Consider the following 15,454-nt stretch of genomic DNA (forward strand, 5'->3'; position numbering starts at 1 on the left):
TTTTCTCTTTAAGGTTCTGTCACCATTGTAGTCTTTGCTCTAAATACACTAATTTGTACTGACCCTATGTCATTAGTAGATACATCAAACATCAAAGTATTCCTCCGTTAAAATTTTGTTATCAAATATTTGGTTATATCTCTCTAGAATATTGATCACCTATAAAACTTGGGACTAATTTTAAACACGACATTAACCATTGATATTGACACATTTCTCTTAAATGAGCCCTTGAAAGCGGTTTGTTATGTTGTTTAATTAACTGGATAATTGTGTCACATATAGGAAATAACAATGGGAAATAGAAGACTAAAAGGGAAGGGAATCCTTGTAAAAGGTGTTGTTATATTTCAATACGAGTACATTGGGAAACAGCTGTTATGGTTGTTATAAAGGACAATTTTTCATTTTTGATTACGCAGCTAGTAATTTAAATAATTTAAGAAACCTAGCGGTGCCGTTGTTAATATAACATTTCAAAATTGACAATTACATTTTTGATAGATTTTATAATCAATCAATGTTTTCAAAAGTCAAATTATAAAAAAATTAATATAAAATTACTTAAATCGGGCGTCTTCTGGCGTTCTGTGTTTCTGTCTTTTTGCTGATGTATTTAGTAAATTAATTTTTTATGTTTCCTCACAATAATAACATTTTAATGCTACAGATATTTTAAAGGTAAGATCATTTACTTAATTGTTTTTCATATTAGATGTATCGCTAATAACATTCTTTTAGATGAACTGATGATGCTCATTGAACAGTGGGCGAAACGTCTTCAATAAATAGATAAAGTAGCACAACTCTTGTCTTTTTATCTCCAAATTTACCAAAAACATTCCATTCACTTACGAGTGTACGTTTTTATATTAAATTAAACGGTCATATTCCTTAAAGATATATATATATATATATATATATATATATATATATATATATATATATATATATATATATATATATATATATGCATGTATACATAAATAATATATTATATTCCATACCCATAACTGTAGCTTTCTGATCACGGGGTTACAAAGGTAAGTTTTTCCATGCGGTTCACGGCGACGCGATTTTGTTTTTCACAGTTTCACACTGCTATATAAATATATAAATAGCTAAATATCATTTTTCAAAAAGCAAATAAATAATATTAATATGAACACAAACATGAAATGCGGACTCTAAATAATTTTTAATTAATATTTCTAACATATTTTTCATGTTACTTTACCCTTGACGCAGAAATTACAATCATCTCCAAATTAACAGTATTACCCATCCCTCGAATCTATTACCTCGTATTTTCTTAAAATGATTGCTTGACAAAATATGTCGGTTCATATTTTTAGTAACGTATCATATATAGTCTCGGAAACGTTCGTGTCGCCATCCATCACTTCTTCTTAACTGTCCACCTTTGCGTGTTGGAAAAATAAACTCTAATAATTGTCGAGCTAAATCAATAGAGCCAAAAAATGAGATTTTTGCTTTTTGTGAATGATTTGAGAGTATGCGTCTACAAAAGATTCTTTTGGAGAGAATGGATGGAGAATAGGGGAGTACAAAGTTCACGAAGGTCATTTCTAATAGGTTAAAAATTTAGGTTGGTTCGAGAGTATTTCCTTGTTGTGGTTTACATAACTATTAAATAACAAATTGTGCAAATATATATATATATATATATATTTATATATATATATATATATATATATATATATATATATATATATATATATATATGTATATATATACTTTTTTTGGATTTCCGGGTTTGACTCCGCGTTGAATATTGTTGGTTTTGAGAAAAACCATTGATTTGACGAGGTTTCGGCATGGTCGCATTTGCCATTGTTAAGTTGGGTAGTAACTCTTTTTTCTGATGCTTTACGTAAACTGCTGGTGTTTAGTTTGTTTCAAGTATCAGCAAGAAGCGTTACTGACTGACTTGACTGTTCGAATTTTAACCTGTTAGAACTGAACTCCGTATAAATTTCAAGTCTAACATATATGAATAGTTATATATATATATATATATATATATATATATATATATATATATATATATTATATTTATATATAAACATATATGAATATTTATATTATATATATATATATATATATATATATATATATATATATGTTTTGTTTTTTAATTATTTTTTACTTGAGCGGGAAAAGGAAATAGGTAAGTACAAGATATAAATTATAAAGCAAACACGAATGAAAATATATATACAGGTATGTTGGTTTTAAACGAGCAGTGCAATGGCAATACCAAAAATAATAGAATCAAAAATTAACCTTGGTCTGGCGACTGATGAATACATCTGGTCCAACTTGAGCAGGCGCATCATCTCATCCCCATTGGGATTCGGAGCAGCAGTTGTCCAGTCACTTTGAAGCACTAATATGGACACCAACAAGACAAGCCATCGTACATATGGCCACATCATGATGGTAATTTCGATTTTGGATCTGTACGTAAACTGAAACAGAAAAATATGGATCAACATTTTAATAAATACAAGATTTTGTTTGAAAAACCCAATTTTGGTAGTAAATACAACACTTAGATATACTTATTATTTATTATACTTAGATATTATTTAAAAACATTTTTTTTGTAAACAAAAACGCATATATCCTAGGGATGTTAGCATAGATATATACAGTTCAAATAATTTTGTTATGTGGTAGATAAATGTAGTTAGATTGTTAGAAACAAATTACGGTATTTCAGATAAGGAAGTAGGTTTTGTTTATAGCTTTCTTCTAGACCACTTTTTAGGGTTTCGGTTATATTGTGTTTTTGCCGTTCATTCGTGTATTCGTATAACCAGTATATATATATATATATATATATATATATATATATATATATATATATATATATATATATACATATATATATATATACTGGTTAAAACATATATGTATATATATATATTGTGACGATTATGGTTTATAGAAAATAATTTATAAGTTATATACTACATAATATTAGATATTTGGTTGTTTTAAATAAGTTATATACTAGAGAATTTAATAAAAATATATTTATGTGAGGGCATTTTTAATAAATTAGTATATTATAAAATAATAATTGTAAAAAGTTGTATTTTAATATTGTAAATATATATAAGTGAGCCATGTGCTTAGGCAACCAAAAATACTCTCGGAGATTGACAGATATTTATACTCTGAAGTGACGTTTAAGAATATTTACGAATATAAAGTGGGTTATAATAATATATTGTTTGAAATGTGTATTTTATTAAATTAGAATGTTAAGTTACTAATTTAATTATATATTCTGATCTGAAAAGCCTAAATGTAAACAAAATTATTAATAGAAAAGAATGGAATTCTCTGGATCTCCGGAGATGGCCATGTTTGCGAAATGGTTTGTTCCAGAAAATTCAGACAAGTAGTTAATGCAACAAATTGGAACATGATATCTTACGAGATAGTTCTAGAAAATCCAAAAACATATAAATACCCGTGATTTGGATTCAAGATGGCAGTTTTTATTCAGAAGAGGAGTTTTGGAAGTTTTTAGTCAGAAGTCAAGCAGTTTATTATGAAAGTTAGTTGGAGTCAGTGAATCAAGTACAAATAGTCAAAATGTTTAATATAGTGAGTTAAATGAAGATTAAAAATTATGCATATAATTTAATGCACATTTATAATTATACACAAATAATTATTGAAGATAAAAAAAGGTATATTGGAAGAAATTAAATTATATTATGGTTGGAGATTAGTATAAATCAACTTATAATAATTGGATATTGGTATATTGAAAAGAAGAATAAATATAAATGCTGTTTGCTGGTTTGGTTGGTGGTGTATACATGCTGGTGAAGAAAACTATATCTTAAATTGGTAGAAGCTGATAATTGGAAAAAGAAATTTCACAAAAACAAGGATAACCGAAGTACGAAGACTTTCAGTGGTGATTAGAATATATATAGTGGAAAACAGTTCATTTAGGCATTCAGTGAAAGAAAGGTACAAAATTTTGTTAATATAATTTAGTTAGTGTCATAACAATTTCAATTTTGAAGATAGTTTGTTTAAATTTTAGATTGTCTATAGAATTTAATCAGTTTTGTAAGAATATCAATTTAAAGATAGTTTATTTTAAATTTACATTGGCTAGGTTAGATATATATATGTGTGTTTCATAATAGTTACAATAAAGATAATTTAAAAAAGTACTTACAAACTAATTCTTTGAGAACCGCGATAAAAACCCTATATTATTAAAAATACTCATTGCTCATCATTCAAACAAAAAAACACATCATAACAATTTGGCGCCCAACGTGGGGCTCTCTATTTAAAAGAATTAGTTTGGGAAGATAAGTGCTCTCATATAATTAAATTAATTATCAGTAGAAAGAAAAAAATTATAGATTTTATTTTTAATTATATTTGAACAAGTAAAGTCTCAAAATGTCTCAAGGAAAGAAAGGTACAAGAAGCAAAAAGAATGAAGAAGATGTGGAAGTAGAAACACAACCTATACAAGAGGAGAGTTTAGTTCAAGTTCCACAAGATACTGCAGAAATGAATCCAGAAAGAGAGGAAAATGTCAATATGGCAGCTTTGATGTCATTAATGATGCAGATGAACAAGACAATGGAAGAGAATTCAAAAGAAATCAAAGAAGACATGAAAAAAATGGAACAGAAAATGGAAGAGAATACGAAAAAAATGGAAGAGAATTCAAAAGAAATTAAAGAAGACATAAAAAAATTGGAAGAGAATTCAAAAGAAGTCAAAGAAGACATGAAAAAAATGGAACAGAAATTGGAAGAGAATTATAGAAAATTAGAAAAGAAAATAGAAGATAATAATAATAAAATTGTAAAACAAATGGATAAAAAACTTGAAGCTGCAGAGAAAAAAGTAGCAAATGAAATAAAAAGTATACGGAATGACTACAAGAAAAGGATAGACAATGAGAGGACAGAAGTAAAGAGGATTATTCAAGATAATAAAATAGAGATAGAACAGAAAATAGAGTTACAGAAATGTAACTTAGAAGTAAAAATTAATGAAGACAGGAGAAACACAGAAGAAAAATTAGACGATATACAACAAAATATCCAAATAAATAGTAATCAAATAAGAAATGTGGAACAGAGAATAGATGATATTTCACAAATGAGAGACATAGGGAGACCTTACTTAAATTTAACAAATGAGACTGGGATTAAATTCTCTGGTAATATAAAAAATTTGCATCCTAGAGTATACATAAATAGTTTAAAACATAAATTAAGATTTGTGAATAATATTAATGATATTAAAGATTATATTAGAATGACATTAAATGACAATGCAGCAACTTGGTTTGCTAGTATTGAAAATGATTTAGATAACTTTCAAACATTTGAAAATAAATTTTTAAATTATTATTGGGGTGAATTAGAGCAAGCAAAGTTTAGAGAAATTCTATATTTTGGAAAGTATAATCAAAATTTAAAATCAAATATGGTAGATTATGCATTGAAATTGATAACAGTTGCAAAATATTTAGAACCACCACTTAGAGAGGATGAAACAGTCTTAAATGTATCTAGACATTTTGATGCTGATGTTGTGCAAACCGTAACTGTACAAAATATTCAAACAATAGATAGTTTCATTAATTTTATTCAAAGAATACAAAGAGGCAATATGACAAGTAATACTAACAACAGAGAAAACAATAATAACTTTCAATATAAAAAAAATGATAATCAACAATATAGACAATCATATAACAATAATACTAGGTATGGTAATAATTTACAAAATTTTAATAATAATAACAGTAATCAAATTAGACAAAATTGTAATAACAATACTAGTTATAATAGACAACATTTTAATAACAGTACTAATAATAATAGACAAGATTTTAACAATAGAAGAAATACAGAGCAACCTAACTATAACAGACAGGTAAATTGTGTTCGAAGGAATAGAAGATGCGAAGACAGGGAACGAAGTAGTACAAGTCAGGAAAATGTGAGTAGAAGTCATAGTAGGGAAAGACATAGGACATCAGATCCAAATGGTCAGATACAATCTGACAATTCTAATAATCAAAATTTTGTGCAGTAAACTTTCTGAATTACAAGTTAGGCCATTGCTATTATGAAAAACCTTCTGAATTTATTTCTTTAGATGAAGAGAAAATTATTGAATCTATTAATTTAATTTATATAAATGCTTTGGCCAAAAATAAAATGATTAAGATTATGATAGATACTGGTTCAGAAAGTACTTTAGTCTCGGAGAATTTTATTTTTAATACACTAAAATTATCAGATATAATAAAGATTCCAAAAATTAAAATTGTTGGTGCAAATAATAAGAAGTTGGGTGAAATTGATAAACTAGCCAATTTTAAAATTAATATTCTTAATAAAGAAATTAATATGCAAGGATTTATTGTCAAGGATTTATGTGTTGATGGGAAATGATGAATTGGAAAAGAAGAAAGTAAAGATAGATTTTGAAGAAAAAATGGTAACTTTGGAAGGGCAAATAATTAAATTTATGCAAAAAGATGAGGTAGAAGAAGGAATAAGAGTTGATAGGATATTATTAAAAGAAAATAATGATGTTTATGAAGAAGAAATGTATTTTGATGATAGGGAAATGTACCAAAAGAATGTAAAGAATAATTATTGTAGTGAATATTTAAGGAATGGAAATTTTAAGCAGATGGATGCCTACGAGGCGGAGTGCGTAAAATTGGAAGCAAGGAATAATGAGTACATAATGAAGAATAATTATTGTAGTGAATATTTAAGGAATGGAAAATTTAAGCAGATGGATGCCTACGAGGCGGAGTGCGTAAAATTGGAAGCAAGGAATAATGAGTACATAATGAAGAATAATGTTATTTGTAAAGAAGAAGATATGATGAAAGTTTTAAATTGCCCTGAAGAATATAAATCAATAGTCATTTCCATATTGCAGCAACACAAGGGACTTGTCAATAAAGAAAATAGAATTGCACAAAATTATATCCATAGTATAAAAGTTAAAGAAGAAAAAGATTTTAAAACAAAATCATACCCAATACCATATAAATACAGAGAAGAAGTAAACAAAACAATTAATAATATGTTAGAAGATGGGATCATTGAGAAGGCAGACACACGTTTTATTAACCCCATAGTAGTAGTACGAAAAAGATCAGGTGAAATCAGGTTATGTTTGGATGCAAGGAATATTAACAAGATTACTGAAAAGCAATTTGAAGCACCAATGAGTATAGATGGAATACTAGGAAGAATTACAGGAATGTCATTTTTCACTAAAATCGATTTACAGCATAATTTCTGGTTAATACCTCTAGAAAGAAAAAGTAGACAGTATACAGGATTTCAGATAGATGGAGTAGTATATCAATTCAAAGTAGTACCATTTGGACTTCAATCATCTTGCAGTGCTCTATGTAGATGTCTTCATGATATTTTGGATCAATATGAACATTTTGTAATTCACTACATTGATGATATCTTAATTTTTTCTAAAACGGCTGAAGATCATGAGAAACACCTAAAAATTATAATAAATAGATTAGACAAAGTGGGACTAAAAATAAATCAAGAAAAATGTACATTTTTTCAAAAAGAAGTCATATATCTAGGTTATAAACTTAACACTAAGGGAATCGAAATGGATCCAGAACGGACACAAGTCATTCAGGAATATAAAACACCACACAATTTAAGAACTTTAAGAGGATTTATTGGAATAATTAATTATTATACAAGGATGATACCAGATCTAAGTATAAATATCATGAAGAGATTGAATAATGATTTCTATACTTTTAACACAAATATAATAACACTAATAACTTACTGATATATCCATTTTATTCAATAGACTTGATTTGTTAAATAGATGGTAGATTTCATTATTTTGAATCAATTTGACATCATACTTGTTGAATTTTGTACATATGGGAATTGTTTGGTACCCTAAAAATCATAATTTGGGGTTAGACACAGAATTGATTGTGTAAATGTCTTTATAAAAAGTGTAAAACTTACCAATTCATATGAATAAAAGCCTGTTGAATGGAAATAATTCCTAGATTTTGTCTATAAATAAACAGAACACAATATCCATTATATTTTAATTAAGGTTATATTTTATTCTCTCTATTTGACATGACAGTTTGACCATAGAATAGCCGAACTGTGATCCGTTGTTCTTTGTTTTGACATAGACAGCGAACAGGGATGTATTTAACACACTTTAAATAATAAAAAAAAATTGAATTATTAATTTATTAAATTTAATAAGGTATGAGAAAATTAATATTTAAAAAAATAATAAGTAAATTATTTATTTTAAATATTATTTTTGGGGTATTGTGACGATTATGGTTTATAGAAAATAATTTATAAGTTATATACTACATAATATTAGATATTTGGTTGTTTTAAATAAGTTATATACTAGAGAATTTAATAAAAATATATTTATGTGAGGGCATTTTTAATAAATTAGTATATTATAAAATAATAATTGTAAAAAGTTGTATTTTAATATTGTAAATATATATAAGTGAGCCATGTGCTTAGGCAACCAAAAATACTCTCGGAGATTGACAGATATTTATACTCTGAAGTGACGTTTAAGAATATTTACGAATATAAAGTGGGTTATAATAATATATTGTTTGAAATGTGTATTTTATTAAATTAGAATGTTAAGTTACTAATTTAATTATATATTCTGATCTGAAAAGCCTAAATGTAAACAAAATTATTAATAGAAAAGAATGGAATTCTCTGGATCTCCGGAGATGGCCATGTTTGCGAAATGGTTTGTTCCAGAAAATTCAGACAAGTAGTTAATGGAACAAATTGGAACATGATATCTTACGAGATAGTTCTAGAAAATCCAAAAACATATAAATACCCGTGATTTGGATTCAAGATGGCAGTTTTTATTCAGAAGAGGAGTTTTGGAAGTTTTTAGTCAGAAGTCAAGCAGTTTATTATGAAAGTTAGTTGGAGTCAGTGAATCAAGTACAAATAGTCAAAATGTTTAATATAGTGAGTTAAATGAAGATTAAAAATTATGCATATAATTTAATGCACATTTATAATTATACACAAATAATTATTGAAGATAAAAAAAGGTATATTGGAAGAAATTAAATTATATTATGGTTGGAGATTAGTATAAATCAACTTATAATAATTGGATATTGGTATATTGAAAAGAAGAATAAATATAAATGCTGTTTGCTGGTTTGGTTGGTGGTGTATACATGCTGGTGAAGAAAACTATATCTTAAATTGGTAGAAGCTGATAATTGGAAAAAGAAATTTCACAAAAACAAGGATAACCGAAGTACGAAGACTTTCAGTGGTGATTAGAATATATATAGTGGAAAACAGTTCATTTAGGCATTCAGTGAAAGAAAGGTACAAAATTTTGTTAATATAATTTAGTTAGTGTCATAACAATTTCAATTTTGAAGATAGTTTGTTTAAATTTTAGATTGTCTATAGAATTTAATCAGTTTTGTAAGAATATCAATTTAAAGATAGTTTATTTTAAATTTACATTGGCTAGGTTAGATATATATATGTGTGTTTCATAATAGTTACAATAAAGATAATTTAAAAAAGTACTTACAAACTAATTCTTTGAGAACCGCGATAAAAACCCTATATTATTAAAAATACTCATTGCTCATCATTCAAACAAAAAAACACATCATAACAATATATATATATATATATATATATATATATATATATATATATATATATATATATATATATATATATATATATATATATATATATTGCTCCGCCACTAATCAAAAGCTCGTGAAGAAGATTGACATGCACTTTACCCATATATTTTTTTACATCTATTCTTTACAGCATCTTTTTTACTTCTTGCCGTATGTATTTGGAATTTCCTATTTCTGCTTTTAATGATTTTGCTTTTTGTAAAAAGTATATACCGCTTACAATATACCAATATATGTAGACTTTAAACTTTTTCGTAATTTCAAATATCCCTTCGACTTTGTGGAATACATTCAAAGTTGGATTCGAAATATTCCAAATGATTGATGAATTAAAAATATAAAAAGGAAAGGATATCAGTCGGCGATTACATTTTTGATTAATGGACGTGTGTATTTTGTAAATTAGTTTGTAAATCTTTTAGTATTCACGTGTTGAAAAAGCTTCTTTCTTTTTAAGGTTATTATAAAAAAATGCTGTGTAGTATAATTGTGTTAAAAAAATTTGGGGAGTATTTGTTTTTGCGGGGTTTACAATTTTGATTTATAAACCAAAGGGAGCACAGAATATAAATTTATGTATAAAACGACTGATATGCCACAAGAAAAAAGGTTTGAAAATAAAAAAGTCACATATTAATATCACTTCCGAAAAAAAAGTTTTTACTTCCATTAATAAAGGTAAAAAGTCCGAAATCATTTTTATTATTGAAAAGTAAAATGATATTGATCACCTTGGAGTTATATTTATTCTGAAACAGGAGATTCTGTATTAGAATAAATAAACATTGTCGTGATTAGTAGTTTCTATTGTATAGTAATTGATAGAATAAAAATTCCTTTTATGCAGAAGGAAATACATAAATTATCATGGATTTCAAAGTTTATATTTTGGTCATGCCTGTTTCCTTACTTCGAAACAAATGTCGAATAGTTAAATGGGTACCTTAGATCATTGACCTGGCATTTCAAAAATTAATTCTGAAATGGGCATTTTAACAATAGACTTAGTTTATTTATATAATTAAAATAAAGATGCATATGCTTTTGGGAGCAGATCCAAGGAAGGAACAAGAGGGTTCAGGTCATTTTTAAAACAATATTACAAAGAGAGAAGTTTTTAAAACGGAACTGTAAATAAGTAAAATTTATAAAGGTTATTTGGTTTCTCAATAATTATTAGAATATTGTAAAGCGATATCTATATTTGGTTTTGTTTTTACATGTGTAATATACATTTTCCAAGGTGTTTTATCAATGCTCCTATTGTATGTTTACACACTATTATAAGGCAAAGGTATTTTAGAACTCAAAGAGGAATCCTGAGGTCATGAGATCAAATTTAAACATTTGATTTAAAGTTGGCGTCTGTAATTAAGATCATTGGATGATCTTAATTACAGACAGGATGATCAAGATATTTTTAATGGAATACTGATTAAATTAATGAATTTTAGACATTGACGTTAAAGACCGGGCATTGTCGTGAATTTCCATTTTCCGTGGTTATTAACGACAATGCCTGGCCTTTAACGACAATTGAATCGGTGTAAACAAAAACGGTCTAAGTCATGAAAACCATTTTTGCAGAAAACTGGAAAAAACTGTAAAACTGTTTTAGTTATTTAAATAAATACTAAAAAATTTGGGAGTGTTTTTGACACAATGACACAAAAAAACCTTTATTTTGTTTAAAAAATATATATTTAACCTAAAAAATACAATTTTAAGTAAAAATTTTAAATACAAACATTCAGTATTTTTTTGAATGCTTCGGAATCCCATGTTTTTTCTTATTGAATTTATATTGGTTCATCTTCTTCAGCATTGAGATTATCAGTTGTTGGCCACTCCATTAATTCGTAATAAAAATGTCTGACACTATCAGGTATGTAGGGTAACAGCTTACCGATATCAGGAGCTTCAGTTTTTTAAGTGGTAATTTACCGGATGGATAACAAAGTATTTTAGGAAATTCAATTGATTGATTGCTGACTTGAGAAAGTTTATAGGTTTGTTCCGATAACCCATCAATACAAGACCTACAAACAATCACATCTTTAGCTGTTCCATAACTAAAGTGCATTAAGGAACTGATGCCAAAAGATATCTTATCCTTAGCAGGAACATTTGTTCCTCTTGTTTTCTCAGAAATTCACGTCTTTTTATAGTAGGTTGGCCACCAATGTCGAAAATCTAGTATATTTTTGTGCTAACTTCTGTGACTATAAACTAATCTGTCCTAATACTCGAAGGAATGATAATTTCGGTTATTTGGTGTAAGGTGGTTTCAAGTACTTGAGTGGACAGTTTCCCCACCTATCAAGTCAAATTGAAAAAAGGTGTTTTTGTTGGCCTAGATATTCGTAAAATAATGTTGGACTTCACCTTTGAGACCAAGATGACTACTAAGGAAAAAAAAGCTTAGATTGCCTTGAAAAAGTTGTAATTAAGTTATTTTCGTCTTTCGTGACTTTTTCCCCGAAAATCTGGGTGATGTCAGTGAAGAAAAAGGCAAACGATTCCATTAAGGTATCAAGGTGATGGAGAAACGATACCAGGAACGTTGGAACACTAACATAATGGGTGATTACTGTTATCCACTTTATCGGGAACAACACAGTGCCTCACATAGGAGATAAAGATATTTGAGAAGTTTGACAAAAAAAAAAGAGAAAGAAAATTTAAAAGCATTAACTTATAAAATGATTGTAGAGACCTATACTATTTCAAGATAAGAATTAGATGTAATGTATTATTCTAATGATGTGTTTTGTCTTTTTTAAATTATTATAATGTAAAATAAACCAGTGTCATATTGTGGGAAAACTGGGTGATACGTAAAATCTAATTTCAGATTCTTTTTTAGCTTTAAAAAATACATAGGAAAAATTTTATAAATCTTTTTTTTGTTGGCCTCTGTAGTTAGAGGTATATATATAGATTAAAATTATAGGTTATAGATTATATAGGTTAAAATATATAGAATTTAGAACTATTTTGGTGTTCCAAGTCCACCATTAATGTACATGAATTTCCAAATGATTCATAAACGGGTATCCGAATGATTTGTTTTCTATCTGATCTTTTTCAGGCTTTGTTTATTTTTGTTTGCTTCTTTCCATCTAATTTTTGTAAATCAAGGTATTTAGAAATGATAAAGTATGAATTTCTTATTAAAAGAAATACTAAAAAGTATTTACATTAGGAGTCAAAATTTTAAGTAATTAATAGAATGAACTAATGATCCCAGTTTTACTATTATTGCTGTGATTTGAATTACAGCTAAAATATATTTGGTGTGTGTTGGTTTGTGTACCTGTTTTTAGATTCAGTTAAAGTGTAATTGTCAAATTATAAAGAATTTATTGTATATTTTCTTGAATATTTCATCTTCTTCCAGACACTTTTATTTTATTTTTGTCGCCTTGCATTGCGAGATAATTCACGGTTTGTAGTTGTTGTTTAAGACTTATTACGTTAGAATCATTACTACATTCATTTTACAGTTGCAGACTTAATTACTCAAAAATCTCAAAAGTGTTCTGCGGGTTATAGATAACCCGTCCTCATTAACTCTACGGGGTATTTTGTGGAATGTATCTCGCGAGGGTTAATTACCAACCAACCTGGAGTCATAAGGAATTATTTGAGCTAGCTGAGTTCAAAGTTTCACTCTGCATAAGATTATTTACTAACGTGGGAAGTGAGCGAGAAAGCCTGTATATCAACGGATAATGTTTCCTGGCAAATATTTCGATCGGCGAGGAAATATCACAAAACAATACTTCTTATGAAAGGCTATAAAATTCATACAATAAAAATATATGTCAGATAGGTATTTCAGATATTGGTCATAAAAAATCATAAAAGTATTTCCACTAAAAAAATATGCAAACATTGCAACATCAAGAATTTTTGTCATTTAACAAAAGTTATGCTAATTTTTTTTAATCTAAGTCTAATTTAACTCCTAAGATAAAATACGTTTGAATTTGTTTGATTTTCTTGAGATACTATACAAAAAAATCAACACTTTTGCGGTTTAAGGAGAAACATATAATTCAACTCAATTTTGTGTTAGTACTAAATCAGTTTTAAACTTTTTTATATTGACTTATCAACACTCCATCACTCGCACCTCAAAAAATTAGGTCAAATAAATGAGTCATTAGTACTTATTGGTTAAGTTTATTATTATTGGTCATTAACTCACAAAAAACGATAAACTTATATTTTTTTAAAACAAAACTACAAAAAAACCTACTAGGTAAACTAAAAAAATATACACATTACCCTAGAACAAAACAAATAAGGGGATTTATTTAAAAAAAAATGTACGCATTACGCATAAAATTAGATTTCTTCCTCTTCTAGGCAGTGGTGGCAAGTAAACTTTGTTAAACCAGTGTGCCCTTTACATATAGGCAACTTCCATTTAGTACAATAATGTTAGGTAAACCTGTTTTTCCTTACAGGGCAAAAAGAACATCTTAGTTTTATAGTTGGAGTTGCCCCTTGAGAAACTGATGGCTTTTCTCCGGTTATATTTTGGATCCTGTGTCCCAACTGAAAAGGCAGATTTGGGATATTGGAATGTCGTTAAAGATGGGACATTAAAAGTTGCTTGCCAAGCTCCGCAATATAGTTTCTTCGAGATGTTACAATATAAGGCTTCATGGTATGCTCTTTGGTGTTTTCATCAATGAAACCATCGCTGTGTAGTATTGAAAGTAGTAGTACATTCTTATTTTTTTTTTTGCACATATGATATAATTACACACTTGTTTCCATCGTCGCATTTTGCAAACATGCTACTACATAAAGATCTTCCTTTTACGTTTGTTAACTCAGGTGGAATTTATTGTTTGCTTTTACGCAAAGTACCTATCGTTGTCAAGCAATAATCGTTCAATAAAGAGTTGGCTAAGGGTACAGAGGAAAAGTAATTATCCATGATTACATTTTGACCGGTTCCACTTATGGGGCGTATAAGTATTTTTACTACACTAGATGAATCGTAGGGTAGTTGATATGGTCCTTCAGGTTGTTTTTCGTGGTAAATTTTGAGATTTTGTGTGAAAAATGTTCTAGCGTTCACCAAGGCATAAATCTCGATTCCGTATTTCGCTGGCTTATTGGCTATATACTGCCTAAATTTGCATCGACTAAATTCGACTAACGCTCCGACGAAGGCGATCGCGCTCGTGTTGGATTTGAACTAACAACAACTGCTGTCAGCTATAAAATAATAGGTTCTCCCGCCAATATTTAACATAGTCTTATACGAGTCTTCATAGGAGTATTATTCCTGGTTGCAGAACCCAAAAGAAGCAATATTTCGAAAATTATGGGGAAATATTTAAAAATGTTAGATTTGTTAGAGTGATGGAGCGTTAAAATAAGATGTGGGTTATTGCTCAAATATATGAATTTTACAAATAAAGGCACATATCGAGCCCAGTTCTTATTAAATCTTGCCAAAGTACTTTCGCTCTCAGAGCATCATCTTTCTGGCTTTACAACCCTGCGTGGGAGCTAGCCTCCTCAAGAACTTATCTTCAGTCGTCCCTATCCATCGCCTTTCTCCGCCAAGCGCCTATTCCCCTATTTCGCATGTCTTCATTGATCAAGTAACCTTGTTCTGGGTCTTCCTCT

At 28.1% G+C, this 15,454-nt stretch overlaps 1 protein-coding gene across 2 annotated transcripts in view; it reads right to left on the reverse strand.

Moving 5' to 3' along the window:
- The window catches only part of LOC140438710 (uncharacterized), a 298,866-nt gene that overhangs the window by 154,888 nt on the left and 128,524 nt on the right, over positions 1-15,454 (reverse strand). For both annotated transcript variants that reach the window (XM_072528359.1, XM_072528357.1), the window contains exon 2: positions 2,308-2,492. In XM_072528359.1, the coding sequence (XP_072384460.1) occupies positions 2,308-2,459 (152 nt within the window). In that variant the 5' untranslated portion in view covers positions 2,460-2,492. The remainder of the gene's footprint in view (positions 1-2,307; positions 2,493-15,454) is intronic.

This window comes from Diabrotica undecimpunctata, chromosome 1 (genome assembly GCF_040954645.1).
Source record: "Diabrotica undecimpunctata isolate CICGRU chromosome 1, icDiaUnde3, whole genome shotgun sequence".
Lineage (NCBI taxonomy): Eukaryota > Metazoa > Arthropoda > Insecta > Coleoptera > Chrysomelidae > Diabrotica > Diabrotica undecimpunctata.